This window comes from Mus pahari, chromosome 1 (genome assembly GCF_900095145.1).
Source record: "Mus pahari chromosome 1, PAHARI_EIJ_v1.1, whole genome shotgun sequence".
In the NCBI taxonomy this organism is placed as follows: Eukaryota; Metazoa; Chordata; class Mammalia; order Rodentia; family Muridae; genus Mus; species Mus pahari.
The window spans coordinates 95,143,534-95,162,898 of record NC_034590.1 but is presented as its reverse complement, the minus strand read 5'-3'; the positions used below and the strand labels follow the sequence as shown (position 1 = coordinate 95,162,898).

The window sequence follows — 19,365 nt, the reverse complement described above, 5'->3', positions numbered from 1 at the left end:
ACTACTCTGGCTATAATACAGACACACCCTTAACATATACCTTTAATTCCTCTCTCTAGAATACAGACACTCCCTTAGTACACACCTTTAACCCCAATGAAGATAAAGTTAGTTTATAGAAGGAAGCATCCATGTTTGAAAGTGACAACTGAGTGACAGACAAAGTGATGAGTCAGAGAAAGATTTGACAGAATAGGATATGCTCAACTCTCATGAGAAGGGAGAGGAAAAAGAGGCTACTTAGGAGAATAGTGTAGGGAAAAAAAGGTGGCAGTTTTACTGGGACAATTAATAGAGAGGTTGCAGAGAGAGAACAAACTAGACACCGGTAAAGACAAAAGGAGCCAGAGAATGAGAAGGAGCCAGAAGATTAGAACATGTTGCCAAAGTTAGTAAGAGCCAAAAAGAGCAATTCAGGAGAGGCCAGAAAGAGAAGCCAGATTGAATCACTCAGTTTGGAAAGCCTTTGAGTCAGAACAGCTGAATTGACCCAGCCAGCCAGAGTTCAGAAAGAGCAAGAAAGGGTGAGTTTACTCAGCCCCACGCCTCAGAGGATGAACACATTGTAGACCTAGATAAGATTGTAAGAAGGCTAGGAGCTTCTAGAACTAGTCCTAGGTTAGCAGACTGGAGATAACAATTAAATCAGATGAATAAAAGATACTTTAGCATCAAATGCAATTGACTTAGGTTTAATACAGACTTCTGACCTCCAGGCAGGCATACCTACACACACATTAGCACACCTTACACACACACAGTTTGGGCAGTTGATATTCCAGTTATAGACTGTAAAGAAGCTTAAGATAGAGGCTGGAACGATGGCTTAGTGCTTAAGAGCACCAACTGCTCCTCCAGATGGACCAAGGTTCAATTCTCTACACTCCCCTATTAGAGCTCACAACCATCTGGAGTCTCATTCCAAGGGAATCTAATGCCTCTGAGAGTATTGCACCCACAGATATACATGCAGACAAAATACCAAACACATAAAAATTTACAAAAAGAAACTTCCACAGGACAGGTAGTTTATAACACCATAGCAACTTCCTTTAAGCCTTTTTTATTCTTGCCCTGTGCCTCTTGCTTGACAAAATCTTTGTAAAATCTGAAGGTTGGAGCTTTCAGCAGATTAGGATGGTGGAAGATAAATGTTTTTCTCTAAATGCTACTGAAATGATAATAGAGCCATCACATGGGGTAAGCCAAGAACATGTCAGCAGCTCTCAGCAACACTTGGTGAACAGACTGGGAGAGCTAAGTACCTATGAAGGGTGGGTAACTAGAAGCTGACACCTGAATGGGAAATGAAAGATTCCAGGTGCCTTTGAAAGGACAAATACAGATGGGGCAGAGATTGGAGGAGCTGACACTCTGCATGAGAAACATCACACTTCGCCTCCCTCCTGTATGCTATGTGTCAGGAGCCTAGAGGGTTTCTAGATGTGTGGGCGCAATAACATCCTGGGACAAGATGGAGTGCTAGCAGTGGAGGATGTGTGGCTGTCCAGAGGTGTGATTCCCAGCAGCTGCTGGTTCCTTTGGCTGTCTCGTGGTCCATCACATTTGATGACATTCTTCCACGGTTTCCTAGACATTCTCCAGCATAGCCAGGTGCTGCAGGCGAGACCAGAGGAAAGGAATATGGACTGGGAGTGCTTATCTGTGCTGGTTTAGTCAAGGTTCAGGATATCCAACCATAGCTTCTGGAACAGCAGAGGGACTAGAGCCTAAGACATGGATGGGTCTTCCTGAGCTAGGCATGCCCTATACTACTGAACTCCACCACCCTGTCTGATACCTAAAAGCAATGTCAGCTCTTAGAACTGTCCAGCCTCTAGAACACCGACAACCAGAATTGAAAGACCTGGGCCTAGAGACTCCTGTTCTGAAGAAAGTGACCAGTTCAAGGGCAAAGGCTTCTACATACTGAATGTTGGAGTTTTCCAGCTAAGGAAAATAGTTCATCATCTTTCTAGCATATCTGACAGCTCGCCCTTCACCTGGACCCAGGTGATGCAGCTTTTCCCTTCTCACCTCCTGAAACACTGACTTGCAGGCAGCATCCTCAAGCAACCACATTGTTGAGGCAAACGAAGCCTAATAGAATCCATGGAACAGAAACTATTGAAAAGTAGACAAAAACTCAGTTCTCAGAAAGGAGTGGATGTTTATGAAAGCAGAGCAGGAAGCTGTGAAGACAAAGGAAGGAAAAAGTATCTTAGTCAGTGGCATGGAACAGAGTAAGAGAAAGTGCGCAGAGAGGTCTCAAGAAAGTGGAATGCCAAGTTGAAACTAGAAAGGGCTCGGGGAGTGGGGGGGGGGGGGGGGGGGGGGGGGGAGTCCCTTGTTTCCTGAAAGAGATCCATGGACAGCTGTGCTGCTGGTGCCCAGGCTTCTTCCACTGGGCTCTTAACAGTTCCTCACCCTGGAGCAGCACAGACTGCCAGCCAGGACTTTGGGGACACTTCCAAACCATAGCACAGAGAACAGGACAGAAAAACAAAGGAACTGTCATGTTTCTAGTATAGTGAACAAAAATCCACACTAAGGTCCAATACTGGAGGATGTCTCCAGTTTTGGTGAAGGGGAACCCTGACAAGATAAGACAGATGCAGGAGGTCAGGGTATTCTAGTATTCTGGGCTGTTGGAAGCAAGGTGTTAAAAATCATAGACCTTTCAGTGAAGAGACCCTGAGGAAGGATCTGTATTGCTATGCAGGCCACTGTGGCCAGAGTTTTCTTCCAGGCTGAGGTTCCTGCAAATTCAAAGTAACCACTTGATACTAACAGGGCTTTTGAAGTCAGGCAGTCCTAGCTTATGACTTCCTGGTGGGAAGTTACTAGCCTTCAGGAAATTACTTGACCTCTGTCTTGGCTTCCCCCAGTCAGCTTACTGGGCTAATAGCACCTACCTTCTAAAGTGCTGTGGTGCTCATGTGGGATGGTGGGCTCTGAGTAGGGCCAGAGGCACGTAGCAGGTAGGCTAGATCTAAAGGGGCGTTTTAAAATTTGTTTTAGACAGTTTTACTGTATAGCCCCTGCTGACCTAGAACTCATCAGGATCTAGAAGTGTTGGAATTAAAGGCAAGTATCGCCGGGCATGGTGGCGCACGCCTTTAATCCCAGCACTCAGGAGGCAGAGGCAGGCGGATTTCTGAGTTTGAGGCCAGCCTGGTCTCCAGAGTGAGTTCCAGGACAGCCAGGACTATACAGAGAAACCCTGTCTCGAAAAACAAAAAACAAAAAAATTTTAAAAAGGCAAGTATCACCACACCCGGTCAGATGTGTGTTTTATTTAGTCTGCAGTATTGGTTTTCATTGAGCGTGTTTCTGGAATTTACAACAGGTTGGGTTTTTTGTTTTTGTTTTTAAACCTGGGAAGTCTTATGTGCAAAGAGAATATAGTAGTACATTTCCTTCCTGACAATTGACTGGCAGGTGGAGCCCACTTTCCCACTCCCCTCTTAGCAGTGACACCTGCCTGCTGCTACATAAACATGCAGTCTGTTTCCCTCTGTGTTTCATCACCTTCAAGCTGTGTCTGTCCACAGGGAATTTCCATAGGCCTGGCCTGGGAGGACAGGACTTCCCAGGACAGTCAGCATGACACAGAATACAGGTAGTGATACAGAGGCGGCACCCAAGTTGATCAGTGAGGATAGTTAGACTGGAAAGACTGTCATGTACACACCAAGCCTATGATTGCTAGAGGTTGTTCTTAGCCATGATAGTCCTTGTACCTACAGTCTTCCATCTCTGTTTCTTGGGTTTGCAACCTGGGCTCCTAGCCAGCCCTTCCCTGTGTGGTGGTCCTGGCTCTTTGGCTTGTGCTAAGTTCTGTACTCTGTGAGGAGCTGCTCACACCCTTTGCATGCTTTGTGTTCCTAGTGCCTGGGCAGAATCAGCTCAGAGCCAGGTGAGGACTTGATACATGTAATTTAACCAAGCTCCATTTCAGTTCTTTTCTTGTGCAGGAGACAGAGCTGAATACAGTTTTCAGGGCTGTATGCCTTGAGCTTTATCAGTTCTGTTTTAGAAAAAATAATTAGTATAAAACATTTTTTTTTCCCAAAGCATTATGGAATAGAAAGGCTTAAAAAAATAAAGATGTTGTTTTACTTCATGTAAATTTACAGGTGTTCCTGGATATACATGAATTGTTTTTGAAACCCTTAAACAGAGTTTGTATTTAGACATATTTTACACACACACTTTGCCGTATCTATTTGCCAAAAGCAAAATAAGCTTTGTAATGAAAGCACTTACCTCAAACTGCTCTGATTTACAAATTCTAATTATTCTCAAGTATTTACTAGCCACCATGAGTTTATTAAATTGTACTGATAAGAAGGAAGGAGAAGTGAATTTGGCTACCCCTTCCAACAGGATCCCAGTTGAAAGCCCCTGGTGGGACACTTCCGAGTGGGCTAGCTGATGACTGAGGTAGTCTCCTCATATCCAGTTCTGAACGGGTTTGGGGCTGAGTCCCTTTCCAGAGCTGATGTCCTTGTAGCTCTTAAGAAATAAACAATTCTGCAGAAACTAACTTGGATGTGTCCCCACTCCTAGGTTTCTACACTTAAAATGAGGAATCTAAATGTCGAGCCGAGAAATCAATTCTGTTTTCAGTAACTTGGAACAAATTTAACAAAATATGTGCAGAGCAGTTACTATGAAAATTATAAAACACTGCTGAAATTTAAGATCTGTGTAAACGAAAATGGATCAAGTGTGCTAATGTTATGCTAAAACTTCCCAGATTGATCTGATTCAACACAGTCCATGGCTGGTTCCAGACTTGTGGGAGTTGATTCTGAAATCTATAACTAAATGCAAGGAACCCAGAAAGATAAACTGAGGGAAAAGGATAATGTGGAACTCACACTTCTGTTTTCAGATGCTGCTGCACAAGAGTGGTCACAGTGACTGTCACGTGACTCCACCTGTAGGAAAGTCCATGGGAAAATCAGGAATAGGATTGTTAATCTTTTAGGGGACAAAAAGGGTAAAGGATGGGAGGTGATAAGAGTCAGGCTGGTATTAAATACATAGTCTGTGACTTGTACCCCTGAAAGGATGGATATACAATATGTGAAATAAATGTCAGTCAAGCTGTTAAATTTAAAATAAATAAAAACTAATCCAAGAGATATTATAGGGTATAGCAGAGTAAAATTATGACCATTAAGAGGGGTACATTCAAAAAAATTATAGTAGGATTAAAATATACAACCTAGGAGAGAAATGAGCCATACAAAGAATAACAGAAGTGCAATAAATTAAATATACAGGCCTAAAAGAGAGTCAAAGCCAAGAAAAATGGAAAAGAATAAAGACCAAAACAAAACAGGATCAAAGGCAAACAAACGCATAAAAAACAAAGGGTCAGAGTTGTCCCAGATTTCAAAAATGTAGAACTTTGTGTTTGGAAGATGATGAAACAGTTAAAAATAATCAGTTTGTTAGGAGTGAAATGATTAAAGGACACTAGCTATAAGAATAAAAAGTAATTACTGTCAATAATTAATATATATAAAAGAAGCAAGAACATTTTAATATGGCAGAAACTGTTAAAGGGGAAACTCAGGTAAGGGGTGAGCTTTATCAGGCTGTAAACACCTGGACTGGAGTCACTTGCACAGGGGCAAGGATGGTATCTCCTGGAGCAGCCCTTGTCTCTTCTCCAGAGGTAGCAGCTGTCAGCAAGAGTGGGCATGAATGTCCCACCTTTGGGGATGGGGTCAGCAATGGTGGTGGCAGACAGCACACTCTTGACTAGTGGCTGGTAAGTGTGGAAGGAGGGGCTGGTAGGATTTCCCCTTGTCCCTTCCTAGGGTGTAGCCAGCTAATTGCTGGCTGTTGTTCCCAGTGCTCTTGTTTCCTTGTGTGTAGAACAGAACCGTCTATGGGCTTGTCCTAGACTTTAAAAACAGGTGGGCAAAGCAATACTGCCATTGTCAAACATCCAGATAAAATGCTGAACACTGTTGTAAGTTTTTCTCTAGTCCTCTTAACCTCTTTATTATTTCTCTTCATTCAAGAAAACAGGGAGCACGGCTCATTGCTCAGATCATCAGGAAGGGTAGTGCTGGGGCGAGGGTTTGAAAAAGAACTTGTGGCATCTGCAGTGGCTAAGTCCCTCAGACCCTTGTGCTACTTCTGCTGAGAGACTGAGTGGGACTCATGAGGAAGAGGAAGTGTGAGGGCCTGAGCCTGTACCAAGGAGAGCCACCAGGGCCTCCCATCAAGCCACTGGCCATATTCACCACAGTTCCAAACATCATACCTACAAAATACACAGTGTTACTTACCTGGCATACAGACATTCCTTCCACAGTCTGTCTTGCTGTTCAGCCCCATTATTACTCTTTCTCATTCTTTGACTTCTTCCTCTGCCTAGAATGCCTGTCCTCTGTGGCAAGGCTACCGCATTTATCCTTCATTGTCCCTTACCCTAGACATCTGCTCCACCCTACCAAATAGCTCATTTCCAAGCCCCCCAAATGTGCTGGAGATAAAGCCCTGGGGGTACTGTGGCATGTCTCACAGAGCAGAGTCCCTCAGTCCTCCAGCCAGAGAACATGTATGAAGTACTTAGTGTGTCAGGTATGGGTGAACCACTGTGTCTGCCCTTGCTCAGTCTATTCAAGATGTGTTTAGATTAGCACCACCTGATGGATGAAAAACTTGAGGCTCAGAGAGGAAAGGAGCTTTCTGTGATAGGCAGAACCAGACTGTCAACCTGGGCTGTGTCACAGCAAGCTCAGTGTCCTCTGGTTGCCTTGCCAAGCCTCAACTTTGTCTCTTTTTACATCAGAGGAAGCCTGCCTGGTTTGTGTCTATTCTGGACACAGGAAGGAATAAATGTTTATGGAATCTGATTGAAATAAAGGTCTCAACAATCCAGCATTGGGTGTGATGTTTGTCCCTCAGCGGCTGTGTTTGAAGGCTGCAGCAAGGGTACTAGGGAGGAGAGAGGGTGCCATCTCTGGGATCTATTAGAAAAACTTTTTTTTTTCCCCTTTGAGAAAAAGCCTTGCTTGCTACTGAAACCCAGAATGGCCCTGGGCTTGAGTTCGTCTTCTCCTTGGAACAGAAAATCTGAGGACTGAGCTTCAGTGTAAGAACCTCTGTCTGCTGAGCCATCTGGCTTACCCTGTTGCTGTTCTTGTTGTCTTCATTGCTACTGCTGAGGAAACTGAGGCACAGTGTAACTCCTGATGTATTTACTCTCTTGGGGGCTTACTGCCCCTTTCTGCTAACCTAGGCCTCGTCCTGGAAGCTGCTAGCCCCCATACAATCTAACCTAGGCCTAGAATGTTCTCAGCCTCTGAGACTTGCTGCTGAGAAGGCTCACCCCTTCCTAGCTCTGACTGGCTGGTCAACTCAGCTGATATGGCTCAAAACTCCTCCCCGCTCTGATTCATTCTTTCTTCTCTCACTTGACCTCTCCTGAATTGCTCCTCTTGGCCTTATACTAACTTTGGATTATGCAATAATCTTCTGGCTCCTTCTCTTCCGTCTTCACCTGTGTCTAGCTTGTTCTTTCTCTGCAGCATCTCTCTGTGTCACTATCCCAGTAAAGCTGACTCCTCTCCTTGCTCTCTCTCTCTGCACTGCCCTCTTAAGTAGCTTCCCTTTCCTCTCTTCTCATGAGAATTAGGCATATTCTTTCTCTGATTTGTCACGTTGTCTGCCACTGAGTTAGACATCACCTTCAAACATGACTGCTTCCTTCTACAAACTAACTTTACCTTCATTGTTTGGGATTAAAGGTGAATACTAAGGGCATGTTTGTATTCCAGCCAAAGGAACTAAAGGTGTGTGCCAAGGGCCGAGCCATACGACAACTAGAAACTTTTCAGTAAATAACACAACCATGGGGTTCACAGTGTAATCAAATATCCTGCGACATATCCCTCCCTCTAAGCTAAAAATTGAATACAATTTAACTATTTCAACAGAAACAATTATCAGTCCCATGAATTTAAAATATCCTTATAAAGATCCCTTATTGGGAGGATCCTTCATAACTACAGTCCTGATTATCTGTGCTTCGCCAACGGTCCATTTCAGTAGCAGGGTTTTCCAGTCCATCAGTCTGATGGTTTGTTGAGCTATCTCCGTGCTCCATGGGGATCTGCTTTGTGCCTCATCTGCCTTTCTGTGTCTCCTCCTTCCTGAATTGTGCCTTTCATGTGGAGGCTTTCTCTTACTCAGATGGGTTCTTATGAATTTTGGTGGAACCCATAGTCTTTCATAGGCAAAACTTCTTCCCCAATGTAACACATTTCCTAAGTTCCATTCTGATGTTAAAACATCTTTAAAGTATATAGGTTGATGTAATTCAACAGTGTTTTTTACAGTCTAATATCTTTCAGGTACTCTTATTCACCCTTTCTATTTATCCAGGTACAATTAGATCTTTATGATTCTATACATAAACTCAGACATATAGGCACTTGAATTCTGCCCAGCTCCAAGCCATCGGGCCGGGCTTCTTACCCATTGCCAATGGCTGTCTATCTTGATCCTCAATTTCATTAGGCACCATAGGTTCACAATTAATGCTTTCCTGTTCTCTTACTTCCCCTGTCTCGTCTCTCATGCATTTGTATTATTATAGCTAATTTTTCTTGTATGGCTATTTTTCAACCTTTTTTAAGAGGAAAAATACAAATATTACAGTTGAAGGTAGAGAAGGGTTTACTCCAATGGCCATGGGTACAGCAGTGATACAGCAACGGCTTTTTCAAGCAACATTTCTATCCCCTCAGCTCCTACCCTTCAGGGATCTGAAATGGCGTTTCCAATTATTTTGAATATACTTTAAAATTTTATTTAAAATTTTATTGTTTGAGAATTTCAAACAATGTATTTTCATGATATTCCTCCCATTTATTCCACCTACTCTCTGTTCCTTTGAATTTGTATCTCTTCTACATTAAATTATTGTTTAATAACCCCTGATAAACCCTTTCAGAAAATTGTTCATCCCTCCACCAGAAGATACTAACTATCCATAGTATGTCAGGAGTAGAGGCTCATGGATCTTTCCCACTCCATGCTTGAGTGTCTGTTGACTGGCTTGACACTGTGCAGGTGACCACAGCTGCTGTGTGTCATGAGGGCAGCACTCCTGTCATATCCAGAAGACACTGTTTCCCTCTGATCCTTCTGACTTCAGGCTCTTACAGTTTTTCTGCCCCATCTTTCATGATGGTCTTTGAGGCTTGTGGAAGGAATATGATATAGATATCCAACTAATCATGACTGAAACCAGTTAAACAAAAACAAAAATGTAAAGAATCAATGAAACAAAGAGCTGGTTCTTTAAAAATTATCACACCTTCTGGCCTAGGTAAGCAAAAGCAAGAAAGGGTAGAATTAATAAAATTAAAAAGAAGAAAAGAGGGGCTGGTGAGATGGCTCAGTAGGTAAGAGAACCCGACTGCTCTTCTGAAGGTCCAGAGTTCAAATTCCAGCAACCACATGGTGGCTCACAACCATCCGTAACAAGATCTGATTCCCTCTTCTGGAGTGTCTGAAGACAGCTACAGTGTACTTAAATATAAAAAATAAATAAATAAATAAATAAATAAATGAAGAAAAGAGACATAGAAGAAAGACTTTTTAAAATTTACATTCCTCCAAGCTAGACTATTCTTTTAAAGTATCGATGATCTTCTGGATGTATATGAAGTTTCCCATTTTTTTAGTGCAGGAAAAGTCTACATAGGACATTAAAATTATCTTTTGGGGTAGTTTACTGTGATTCGATAATGATGCACTGTCTCAGGGGCTTCTGCATCATCCCTTGCTCTGAGCCCAAGGCTACCATTTTTCTGGGGTCTCCCAAGTCTGAATGTCCAACTGAAATCACAGAGCTGATGTTTCCTCTGGAGTTGATCCTAGGTGAATTTTCCTCTGTGCCTTTCTGTCAGGTGTCTCCTGTCCTCTCTTGTCTTTCTGTCAGATGTCCTCTGCTTTCTGTAATGTTGGTGGGCTTTCTTCTTCTCCAATCACATTGGGTTTTTCTTCCAACCACATTGACAGATGTAATAATAAATAACTGTGTGATAAGTATCTTGCAACAACACAGAAAGAACATTTAGCCAAACAGGTAGAGCTGGCAAAGGCAGCTTCCTACTTGTCTGATTGTCATATGACTTTGGGACTCTGGGCAGGCCCCTTTGCAGTCACCTAAGACTACCTCCTCCAATTGTCCTAGGCCTTCTTGATACATTTCCCAAAGTTTGATCATTCTGGTGGGTGTCACACTGAATTTACATGCCATTTGCCCCGTCACCCTTAGCTTTCTCCTTTTACTTAAAGAAACCTGACAGCATAATTTGCCTGTCACTGACAAGCTGCGGGGAGCTTGAGCAGGTGATCTAACCCTTCCATGCTTCAGTTCCCGTGTATAGAAAATGACTCCTAGGTTCCTCAGGACCAGTGAGCTGGCATACATCTGTGCCAGGCATCTACGTTGTTTCCTGTCTTTGCTGTCCTTTTCCTCGGGCCTAAGTGTGGGTTTTCCCCTGGTGGTAGGCTGCTGTAGGCTACCTAGAGGTGGATGCAAATTTCCTTCAGAGCCCAGAGCAGCCGGGAGCATGGCTTGTACTGCAGCAAGGGCCCACCTTGTCTGTATTTGTCACTGGCAGTAATGTCATAAAGGTGCTAGCTCAGACCTGTTAGTCTTTCTTGTCTGCCACTGCCTCTTTGTGAGTTATTTGTAAACTACGTTTATCCTCAGTCCCACCCTCAGTCACCAGAAGGGCTCTTATTGGCTTTAAAGGAAAAGTAGTTGTTCATTTCTTGAGCAAATCTCATGTGTGGACCCTACTTGGAAGAATGTTCAAAGGAATAGCTATGTCTTCCAGCTACACTGGCAAGCTAGCAGGGCGCCTCCCTGATCCTTTTGCAAGTATTTCTTCCTGCTCTAAATTTGTTAGCAAGGCATTATAGTCTTGCCCCTAAGAGTAGTAGGTATTTTGGGTTTTGGGTTTTTTGTTTTTTTTCTAAATCTATATTCATTTTATTTCTATTATATTTTCATTTTATTTTTGTGCGTGTCTGCTATATGTGCCATATGTGTGGGGATGCCCTGGAGGCTAGATGGGATTATTTGATCCTCTGCATTTATAGCTAGATAAAGCAGTTATGAGCTCTCTAATGTGAGGTGCTAAGAAGCAAACCTGTGAATGCTGGGGACTGGACCTAGGTCCTCTAAGTGCAGCAAGTGTTCTTAACCACTTAGCTGTCTGCTCTCACACCTCACGGGATACACTTGGAGTGTTCACAGGTCAGCTATGGCCTTTCAGGATGTCATCAACTGCTCTCCCATGAGGTGCTGTGTCTGTTGTCTGCTGATGTATGCCCTGTTCCTAGGAACTGATGTCATGGTGCGGTGTCTTAAGCTCCTGAAGGAGTTCAAGCGAAAGATGGAAGACGACCATGACGATGATGACGATGAGGAGGTCATCTCCAAGGGAGTACCTCCTGTGGACATCGTGTTTGAGCGGGATATGCTCACGCAGACCTACGAGCTCAGTGAGTCCCACTCACAGCCCTTGCCTGAGGTTATGAGCCCTAGAGTGGGAAAGGTGCTCCCGTGAGGGGAGTGGGGCTCTAGCACATAAAGCCTAGGAGGAGGCAGGCTTCTCTCCAGGCTTCAGCTGTGGATCAAGTTCAGAATGGAACCTTGCTGCCTCCTACATATGTGGCTTTAACAAGATCCTTGAGCCTTGCTTCCCTGTCTGTGAAAATGGGGTATGTTACAACAGAATTCTCTAGAGATGCACCAGTAGACTGAGAGCATTTATTAGGAAGATTGTTGCATGTGACGTGGACATTGAGGCCTACCATAGCTGCCACAAGTGGAAAACCCAGGGTTTTCAGGATCTAGGGCAAGGGAAGAAGGTGCTCCTGACCCAGGTAGGAGGGAAGTGGAGAGAGTGTGAGTTGCCTTTCCTGCCTGTCCTTTTGTTCTCACTGGCTCCTGGTTGATGATATGGTGCCACCTATCTAGGCATACACTGTCCTGTTACCCTTTGACTCATAGGCCAGGTTCTGCCGGAAGTGAACACCTTCATAGACCTACTTAATAATGCTTGACCACCTGAGAATCCTTTAATCCACCTACATTTAACCATCACTTTGGATGAAACCCACATGAGCACATTCTCAGGATAAAAAGCACAAGAGTAATAAATTAGCTACAACAGCACCCCCGCAGAAACGCTCAAGCTTAGCTAGCTGTTTGTCTTAATCTGTTTTCTGATGCTATAGCAAAGCATCCAAGAGCAGACAACATTTAAAGAAAAGAGTTGTTTTGGACGTGTAGTTCTAGAGGCTGGTGAGTTTGGATTAGGTGCTGGTATCTGCTCTGCTTCCGATGGGGGCCTGTGCTGCTGCATAAAGGAAGAAAGGCAGAAGATGAGCAGACACGTGGAGAGAGTGCCACATACTGCTTCTAGAACAGCCAATAGAGAACAAGAGCTCATTGCAGGGGGGGCTCTGCCCCATGTTGCAGCATCTCCCGGTCTGCTGCCCAGGAAGTGAGCATAGCCATTCTACTGAAGACAACAGAACCCAGCCTCTGGGCTGTTCTGCTGCGCAGGTTCTGGCACCTCCGTTGCCTTCTGAATTGTTGCATCTTAGACTCCACCGCAGGCCATGCTGGCTAATCGCTCGCTCGGCCTTTATGAAGGCTGAGAGATGACAGCTCTCAAAGTGGCTCAGATTCCTCAGAACATAGTTTAGAAACAACTGCCTATAGCCCTCTTGTCCCCACTATGGCCTCTCATTCTGATGGCCATCTTTATGTGTGTCTGATGTAGAAAGCCTCCTGAACCCTGACTGATTTTTGCCTGGTACCCTCAAATGTGTGACTGCATTTAAAAAAAAAAAAAAAGCAGTGTTTTCTGTAGAAAGAGCTTTGCCATCATCTGTCTAAAGCTCCTATAGCCACCTCCAACCAGGTTCCTCCCTGGAATATTTGGTTCCAGGATACTTCAGAAGGACTTGTGAAAGGCAGGCACTGTACTGATAGTGAGTAACAGGCATGGACTCCAGGGCAGGAACTGCAGACTACATACACAGTTCCAAAAACAGGCAACAAGTTCTCCTGTTCTCGGCTATGGGCTGCTGCCATCATTTCCTCTGGTACTTCTTGCTGGTCAGGCTGTGAGAAAAGGGGCAATTGTTGGTCTCCACAGGAACATGAAAATGCACATTAAGTTTTCAGGAGAGGAAGGAACATGGGGGCACAGGTACCTGGGAGCTGAGGCAGGATGATCACATGTTCAAGGACAGCCCTCCCTACCACCCCCAAATATTATCTTAAAAATCATTTTCATGTTTTTTGAAAGGGTCAGTTTCATTAATCTGAGTAAGTTCATTTGTGAGAAAAGACTAACATCCCGCTGCTGCTTAAAGATGATGTTAGAGACTTTAATAGGTCAGCTTCTCTTGGAATAGAGCCACAATTTGCTTTCCCGTTTGTGTTTTAGCATGGAGAACCAGGGAGCTAACACACAAAGTGAGCAGCTGGTGTTCCCAGGGTCAGGTAGCTTCAGTCTGGAGTGGAGTGCTCCTGGGGAAGAGGAGGAGTGCTTTCTCTGGTGCTTAGCACGGGAGCAGGGGAGTAGCTGTGAGCAGCTGCCCCTGTGCAGTGCTGGGGTTCAAGTGTGGTATTGTTCACAGTTGAGCGCAGAGGAACGAAAGGAATTTCTCAAGCTGAGATCCGAGTTGCTATGAATGTGGGAAAGCTGGAAGCAAGAATGCTGTGTCGGCTTCTTCAGAGGTTCAAGGTTGTGAAGGTAACATCCTGTCATCCCTACAATACCTCATCTGGTGCTCCCATGGGATTATACATCGGAGAAGCAGATGCAGCACTGTCCATGGGCAGGTAGCTGTGTGAGGCTCCTAGCATGCTAGGCCTCCCTTCACTGAGGGCTTCTCTGGTTCTGCTTCTTAAAAACTGAAGCACTGGAGAGAGTGACAGGGCAGCAGCTGCCCTTGCAGCTCACTCCTGGGTGACGACAGTCAGCTGGAGCTGGCTGGTGTCTGATAAGCTCCCATTAGTGTCATTTTCCTGGCACCCGGAAGTATCAAAACCACTAGCTGAGGCCTAGTGCTCCCCTTTTGCGATTCAAAGCTATATCTCAGCTCCTGAGGCTGATATTAGTCAGCTTTCTGTAGCTATAATGAAGTAACAAAGGCAGTTAATTACAAAGAGGAAGGTTGCTTTGGCATATTCCGGAGACTCTGAAATCAAGTGGGTTTTGCCGCTTTGGACCTCTAATGACACAGGAAGCACCTCATGACAGGAGCACTGGTAGAATAAGCTCACATCCTGAGCCAGAAAATGGTCCAGGGACATAAACACATACACATGGGTGCACATGCACTTGTCCACACCACGTTGGAAGCACTCCTCAGTACTAGGACCAGGACCTCCTATTAGACTCACACCTCCTACAGGTTCTGCCCTTCCCAGTAGTACCACCCTTGGAACTAAACTTTTACTCATTCAGACCCTCTGATCGGCCACTGTGGGCATTTTACCATAAGGCAGGGATTTATTAGTTGATCTATGTATACCAGGACTCTTGGCACCATCCCTGGCATGTGGTAGGTTCATAGAATGTTTTAACTTTCTCCGACTATATGCTGTGGGATGAGCCCCTTTCCCATTTTAGAAGGCAAGATGATCATGGATTCATAATAAACCAAGTCACAGGTGTCCACAGCTGTGGCTGTGTGGAACTGGTATCTGCAGTGTATGGAACTCTGAGCTCTATATAACCAGCACAAACCGATTCCTGACTGTCTGTGAGCCAGGTCAACGTCATGCACAGAGGGTGCATGGAAGATCAAGTTAGGCCCTCTCCATAAAGGGTAACTAGGTTCAGAGAGCAGACACAGTCCAGATCATGTGTAGTCCTGTCACGGCAGGCCCTGCCAGGAAGGCGCTGTGCAACAGGGAGAGAGCACTTGGGGCGCCTTATACCTGTAGGTGCTTATACCCTCTGGAGTATGCTAACACATGTGGTTGCCCTAGGGGTTCATGGAAGATGAAGGCCGGCAGCGGACTACCAAGTACATTTCCTGTGTGTTTGCGGAGGAGAGTGACTTGAGCCGACAATATGCTCGTGAAAAGGCCCGAGGAGAGCTACTAACCACTGTGAGCCTCGCCTCAGTGCAAGATGAGTCCCTCATGCCTGAGGGCGAAGAGGCCTTCCTCTCTGACTCAGAAAGTGAGGAAGAGAGCAGCTGCAGTGGTGGCAAGCGTAGGGGCCGAGGGTCCCGGGGGCACGCAAGAGCCTCGGGGGCTGCTGGGCCTGGCTCTCGGCCTCATCACTCCACTCCAGCTAAGGGTAAGGGCTGCTTGAAGCATATGGGGGCATCAGGGCCATACACCCTGGCACAGCTCACCATAGTCAAGGAGTAGTGGTTCAGCTCAGCAGGCACCTGGAGATCTCCTAGATCACACCATTATAGATGTGGAGGAGTCGGTCATATGATGTGTCCTGGCTACTTGCAAGGTAGTCAGTCTCCTTGAATAACTTTTTTTTTTTAAACATGTTCTTACTACTTTCATTCCAGAGCTTAGTTTACAGAACACTACTATGGAGGCAGGGATGTTCTCCCAAGTGAGCTATTACAACCTAGTAAATTTCATTTATTTGTTTGCGAGTGGATTTTACTATGTGACCTACCTTAAGCTCACTCACCCACCCTTCCTACCTCAGCTTCCTGAGTTCTGAGCTTTCGGGCGTATAGTACCCTGGATGGCTTCATGTCTTGCTTTAAGGGTGTGGAAAAAGTGAGTGTTTGATAGACTCATGTTCAGCTTTGTACTCCAAGACTGTAGAGTGAGCCCAAGGAGGTCCCTGGGCTAACCTGCCCTGTCTGCCAAGCAGAGAAGCCCTCCTTGTTTTCCTCTGATCAGCTGTGCCCGGGCGCTCTCCTTGCAGGTGGGTGGAAAGTCCTAAACCTGCACCCACTGAAGAAGCCGAAAGCCGCCGCTGAGGAGAGATCCCGCAGAAGCTCTGCTTGTAAGGATGGCCTGGACACCAGCAGCTCGTCTGAGCTCAATGCACCCTTCGACCCTCACAGCATGGACAGTCACAGTGGCGATATCGCTGTGATTGAGGAGGTCCGGCTCGATAACCCCAAGGTTAGTAACGACCATAGAGGCATGGAGCACGAAGACTCCAATCTTCTTGGTTCAGTACTTGAATCCAGGGACAGGAAGAGGCGATAGTAGTGTCACCTGCTAAACACAGGCTGTGAGCCAAGTGGTGAGAGCAGTTCCACAGAGTGACACAGAACCATTTGCTGCCTCTGCCCCATGCTAGGCCTAGTCCCAAGTCTCCAGTGACCTCTGACAAGGTAGTTTTTTCACATAAATTCAGAGGGGAAGTTTGTGTGGTTAATTTACATAGCTTTGAACCATTTGGCAGTGCTTGGACCTTTTTGATAATCACACTTAGGAAGAGAGATCCATGGCCACAGCAGGTGGAGGGCAGAATTCTTTGTTGCTACTGTTGTTACTTTGAGGCAGAATCTCAGCTGTCCCCACCTAAGCTTAAGCACTGGTGTGGACCAGCAGCCAGGTGACTCCAGCCGCTGTTGTTTTGTTCGGGCTTCACAGCCCAAGGAAAAATATGGAGTCTGCTTTGTGCCATGGGATGGGAAATTGGCCTGCTAAGAGATGGCAGGCAGCATGGGGACCTCCCCAGCTTCCATTCTCCTGTCCAGGAATAGCAGGCCGCACTTTGGCCATGACTCTGTTGTAGAATTGATGGGCTCTGGGTGATTTGATCTAGACTCTTTCCACCCTTTAGCGCTTGCTAGATGCTGCCCAGTACCACCTTTTTGGGTCCTCCTAATCGTAATACAACAGGTCTTCCTTCCGGGCCAGAGTTCCTGTGCTGTGTGATTAAAAACCACTCCATTTTGCATCCATGGCTCCCTGAAGGTTTTTGGCAGAGCACAGCTCTGCTTCTGCAGCTTCTGGTTACTTGTGACAGTTTCCTCCAGAGTGTTGCTCTGAGACATGACAGGCAACAGGTTGCCACTTTGGGGACCTTTCTTACCTGGAGGACCTGTGGTGGGCAGAGAACAGTCTAGGCTCAGCTGTTCTCACATTGTCACCCCAGTACCTGAAATGCATTTCCACTTCCTGAAAGTACTACTCTAAGCCATAGCCACCTGGCCACACGTGCCCTATGGCTGCCACAAGATGCCAACAGGTATTCTTTTTCATTCAGGGTTCATGTTCAGACTTTACCACATTTTGATGTGATAAAGGCACAGGGTTGTGGTAAGTTCCTAGAAGACAGAAAGACCTTAAGGATGAAAGTAGAGTCAGGGTGGGGAGCTGCTGAGATGGCTCAGTGGTTACCAGTATTGCCGCTCTTAGCTGAGAACTTGATTTCAAATCCCAGTACCCCAGATGCCAGTTCACAATTGTCTATGGCTCCCAGGGCATCTGGTGCCCTCTTCTGACCACCTTTGGTAGTGCATGCATATGGCACATGAATATACAGGAATGCAGGAACACTCATACACATAAAATAAAAATAAATAAAATATTTTTAAAAATTAAAGTTGTAGGTGAAAAGATGGCTCAGCAGCTTAAAGTACTTGTTACTACTCTTCCAGAGGACCTGGGTTCAGGTCATAGCACCTATAATAGGCAGCTCACAACCACCTGTAACTCTAGCTCCAGGGGATTCTACCCTCTTCTGGCCTCTGTGGGCATCTGTTCACATATGACAGACAGACACATACACATAAATAATAGGGAAGAAACTGCCCCCCTCCATCTTCACATTCCATCCTTGTATTCTCCCAGAAACCTAGATTGATTTTCCAGCCTACTCTGCCTTGACCTCCAGAAGGTTCCTAGTTTTAGATTCAGAAGCCTGTCCTAGTGCACGTGTGTGTGTGTGTGTGTGTGTGCATGTGTGCACACGTTTATTCTGTATGACCCCGTATAGCCTCTGCCTCTCTGATCCCTGACTTCCTCTTGGGGCCTGAGAGTAGTCATGAGGGCATTGCTGAGCTCTCCGTGCCCTGACAGCAGCCTTAGCAGGGCCCTGGGCTCTTCCCTCCCACGGGGACAAGCCAGGTGGCATAGAGCTGCTCTTTGCTTTTGGAAGTGTCCAAGTAGGTGATGCCCCAAGTCCCACTCTGAAACCAGCTGATCCTACAGTCAGTCACCCACGATCATCAGCTGACAGGTACCTCCAATATTTGTGAACCCTGAAATGAGAGGGTAGTGGGGTCTTGTGTAGGGAGTTGGCCTGGCCTGGGGGATTCTCCTTGAATAACAGGACCTGACTTCCTTGAAAAAGGTGTGTGCCCCTCAGGTATAGTGTCTGTCTGGTCCTATCCTTTCTGACCCCTGGCTTTGTGTTTCTATTATGTAGGAGGGTGGTGGCTCCCAGAAAGGCGGACGACATGGCTCAGGCCAGGACAAGCCTCACAAAACATATCGACTGCTAAAGCGCAGAAATCTCATCATAGAAGCTGTCACCAACCTCCGCCTGATTGAGAGCCTGTTCACGTAAGTGTGCTGTTGTCTCTGTGACTGCCCTTCTCCTCCCTAGCAAGGGACTGGGGGGCCGTGAGCTGCTGCCTTGCTGTGTGTGTTTTACAGTGTCTCATTGTGGTCAACAGGATGTAGATTTCCTGTCATTAGCAAGGGTGGACCTAGAGAAAATGCTAGGTGTCTAGGAGCCCACATTGGCTTTTCTCCTGACCTGAGTGTTCCTTTTGTGCGGCTGTGTCAGGCAGGCGAGAGACAACTTGAAAGAGAATCTATTTGGCTCATGGTTTCTTGGGTTCTGGGAGTGGTCTCTTGGCCTTGTGTATGTAGTGGTAGGAATATGTAGCCAAATCCCATCTTCACTTTATGGCAGCCAAGAAGCAGAGAAAGGGCAAGGTCTGCAGCAACCTACTTCCTTCTGCATGCAGGCCCCACCTTACAAAGTCTGCAGTATCGTCATCTTCTGGGTCCAGGTCTTAAGCCCATGAGCTGTAGGGGACATAGCACATTCAAACCATAACGCTGGAGAATTGTTACAAGAGAAGGGGGACCAAGACTGTATGCAGTCTCGTTGCAAGAGGCACAGACAGGACTGTGTTAAAGACAGAGGAGCTGAGTTTCATGTCTGGTCTTTGTAACTCTTGGAGCCACCACTCTGTTGGGGCAGCACCTCCAGAGCTCTGAGACCAGAGTAAGAATCATTGGCAGAAGGGGCCACCCTGCAGTCACCAGCGCGGATCCTTTGCCCTGTCTCTGGCTACCTGGGGTGCAAGGACCACCTCAGATGCATCATCACC

General features: G+C 45.9%; 1 protein-coding gene across 1 annotated transcript in view; it reads left to right on the top strand.

Moving 5' to 3' along the window:
• Positions 1-19,365, top strand: part of Gtf3c1 (general transcription factor IIIC subunit 1) — a 64,007-nt gene that overhangs the window by 12,966 nt on the left and 31,676 nt on the right. The window contains exons 7-11 of the mRNA XM_029542715.1: positions 11,395-11,556; positions 13,711-13,826; positions 15,071-15,386; positions 15,987-16,189; positions 18,450-18,586. Of these exons, the coding sequence (XP_029398575.1) occupies positions 11,395-11,556; positions 13,711-13,826; positions 15,071-15,386; positions 15,987-16,189; positions 18,450-18,586 (934 nt within the window). The remainder of the gene's footprint in view (positions 1-11,394; positions 11,557-13,710; positions 13,827-15,070; positions 15,387-15,986; positions 16,190-18,449; positions 18,587-19,365) is intronic.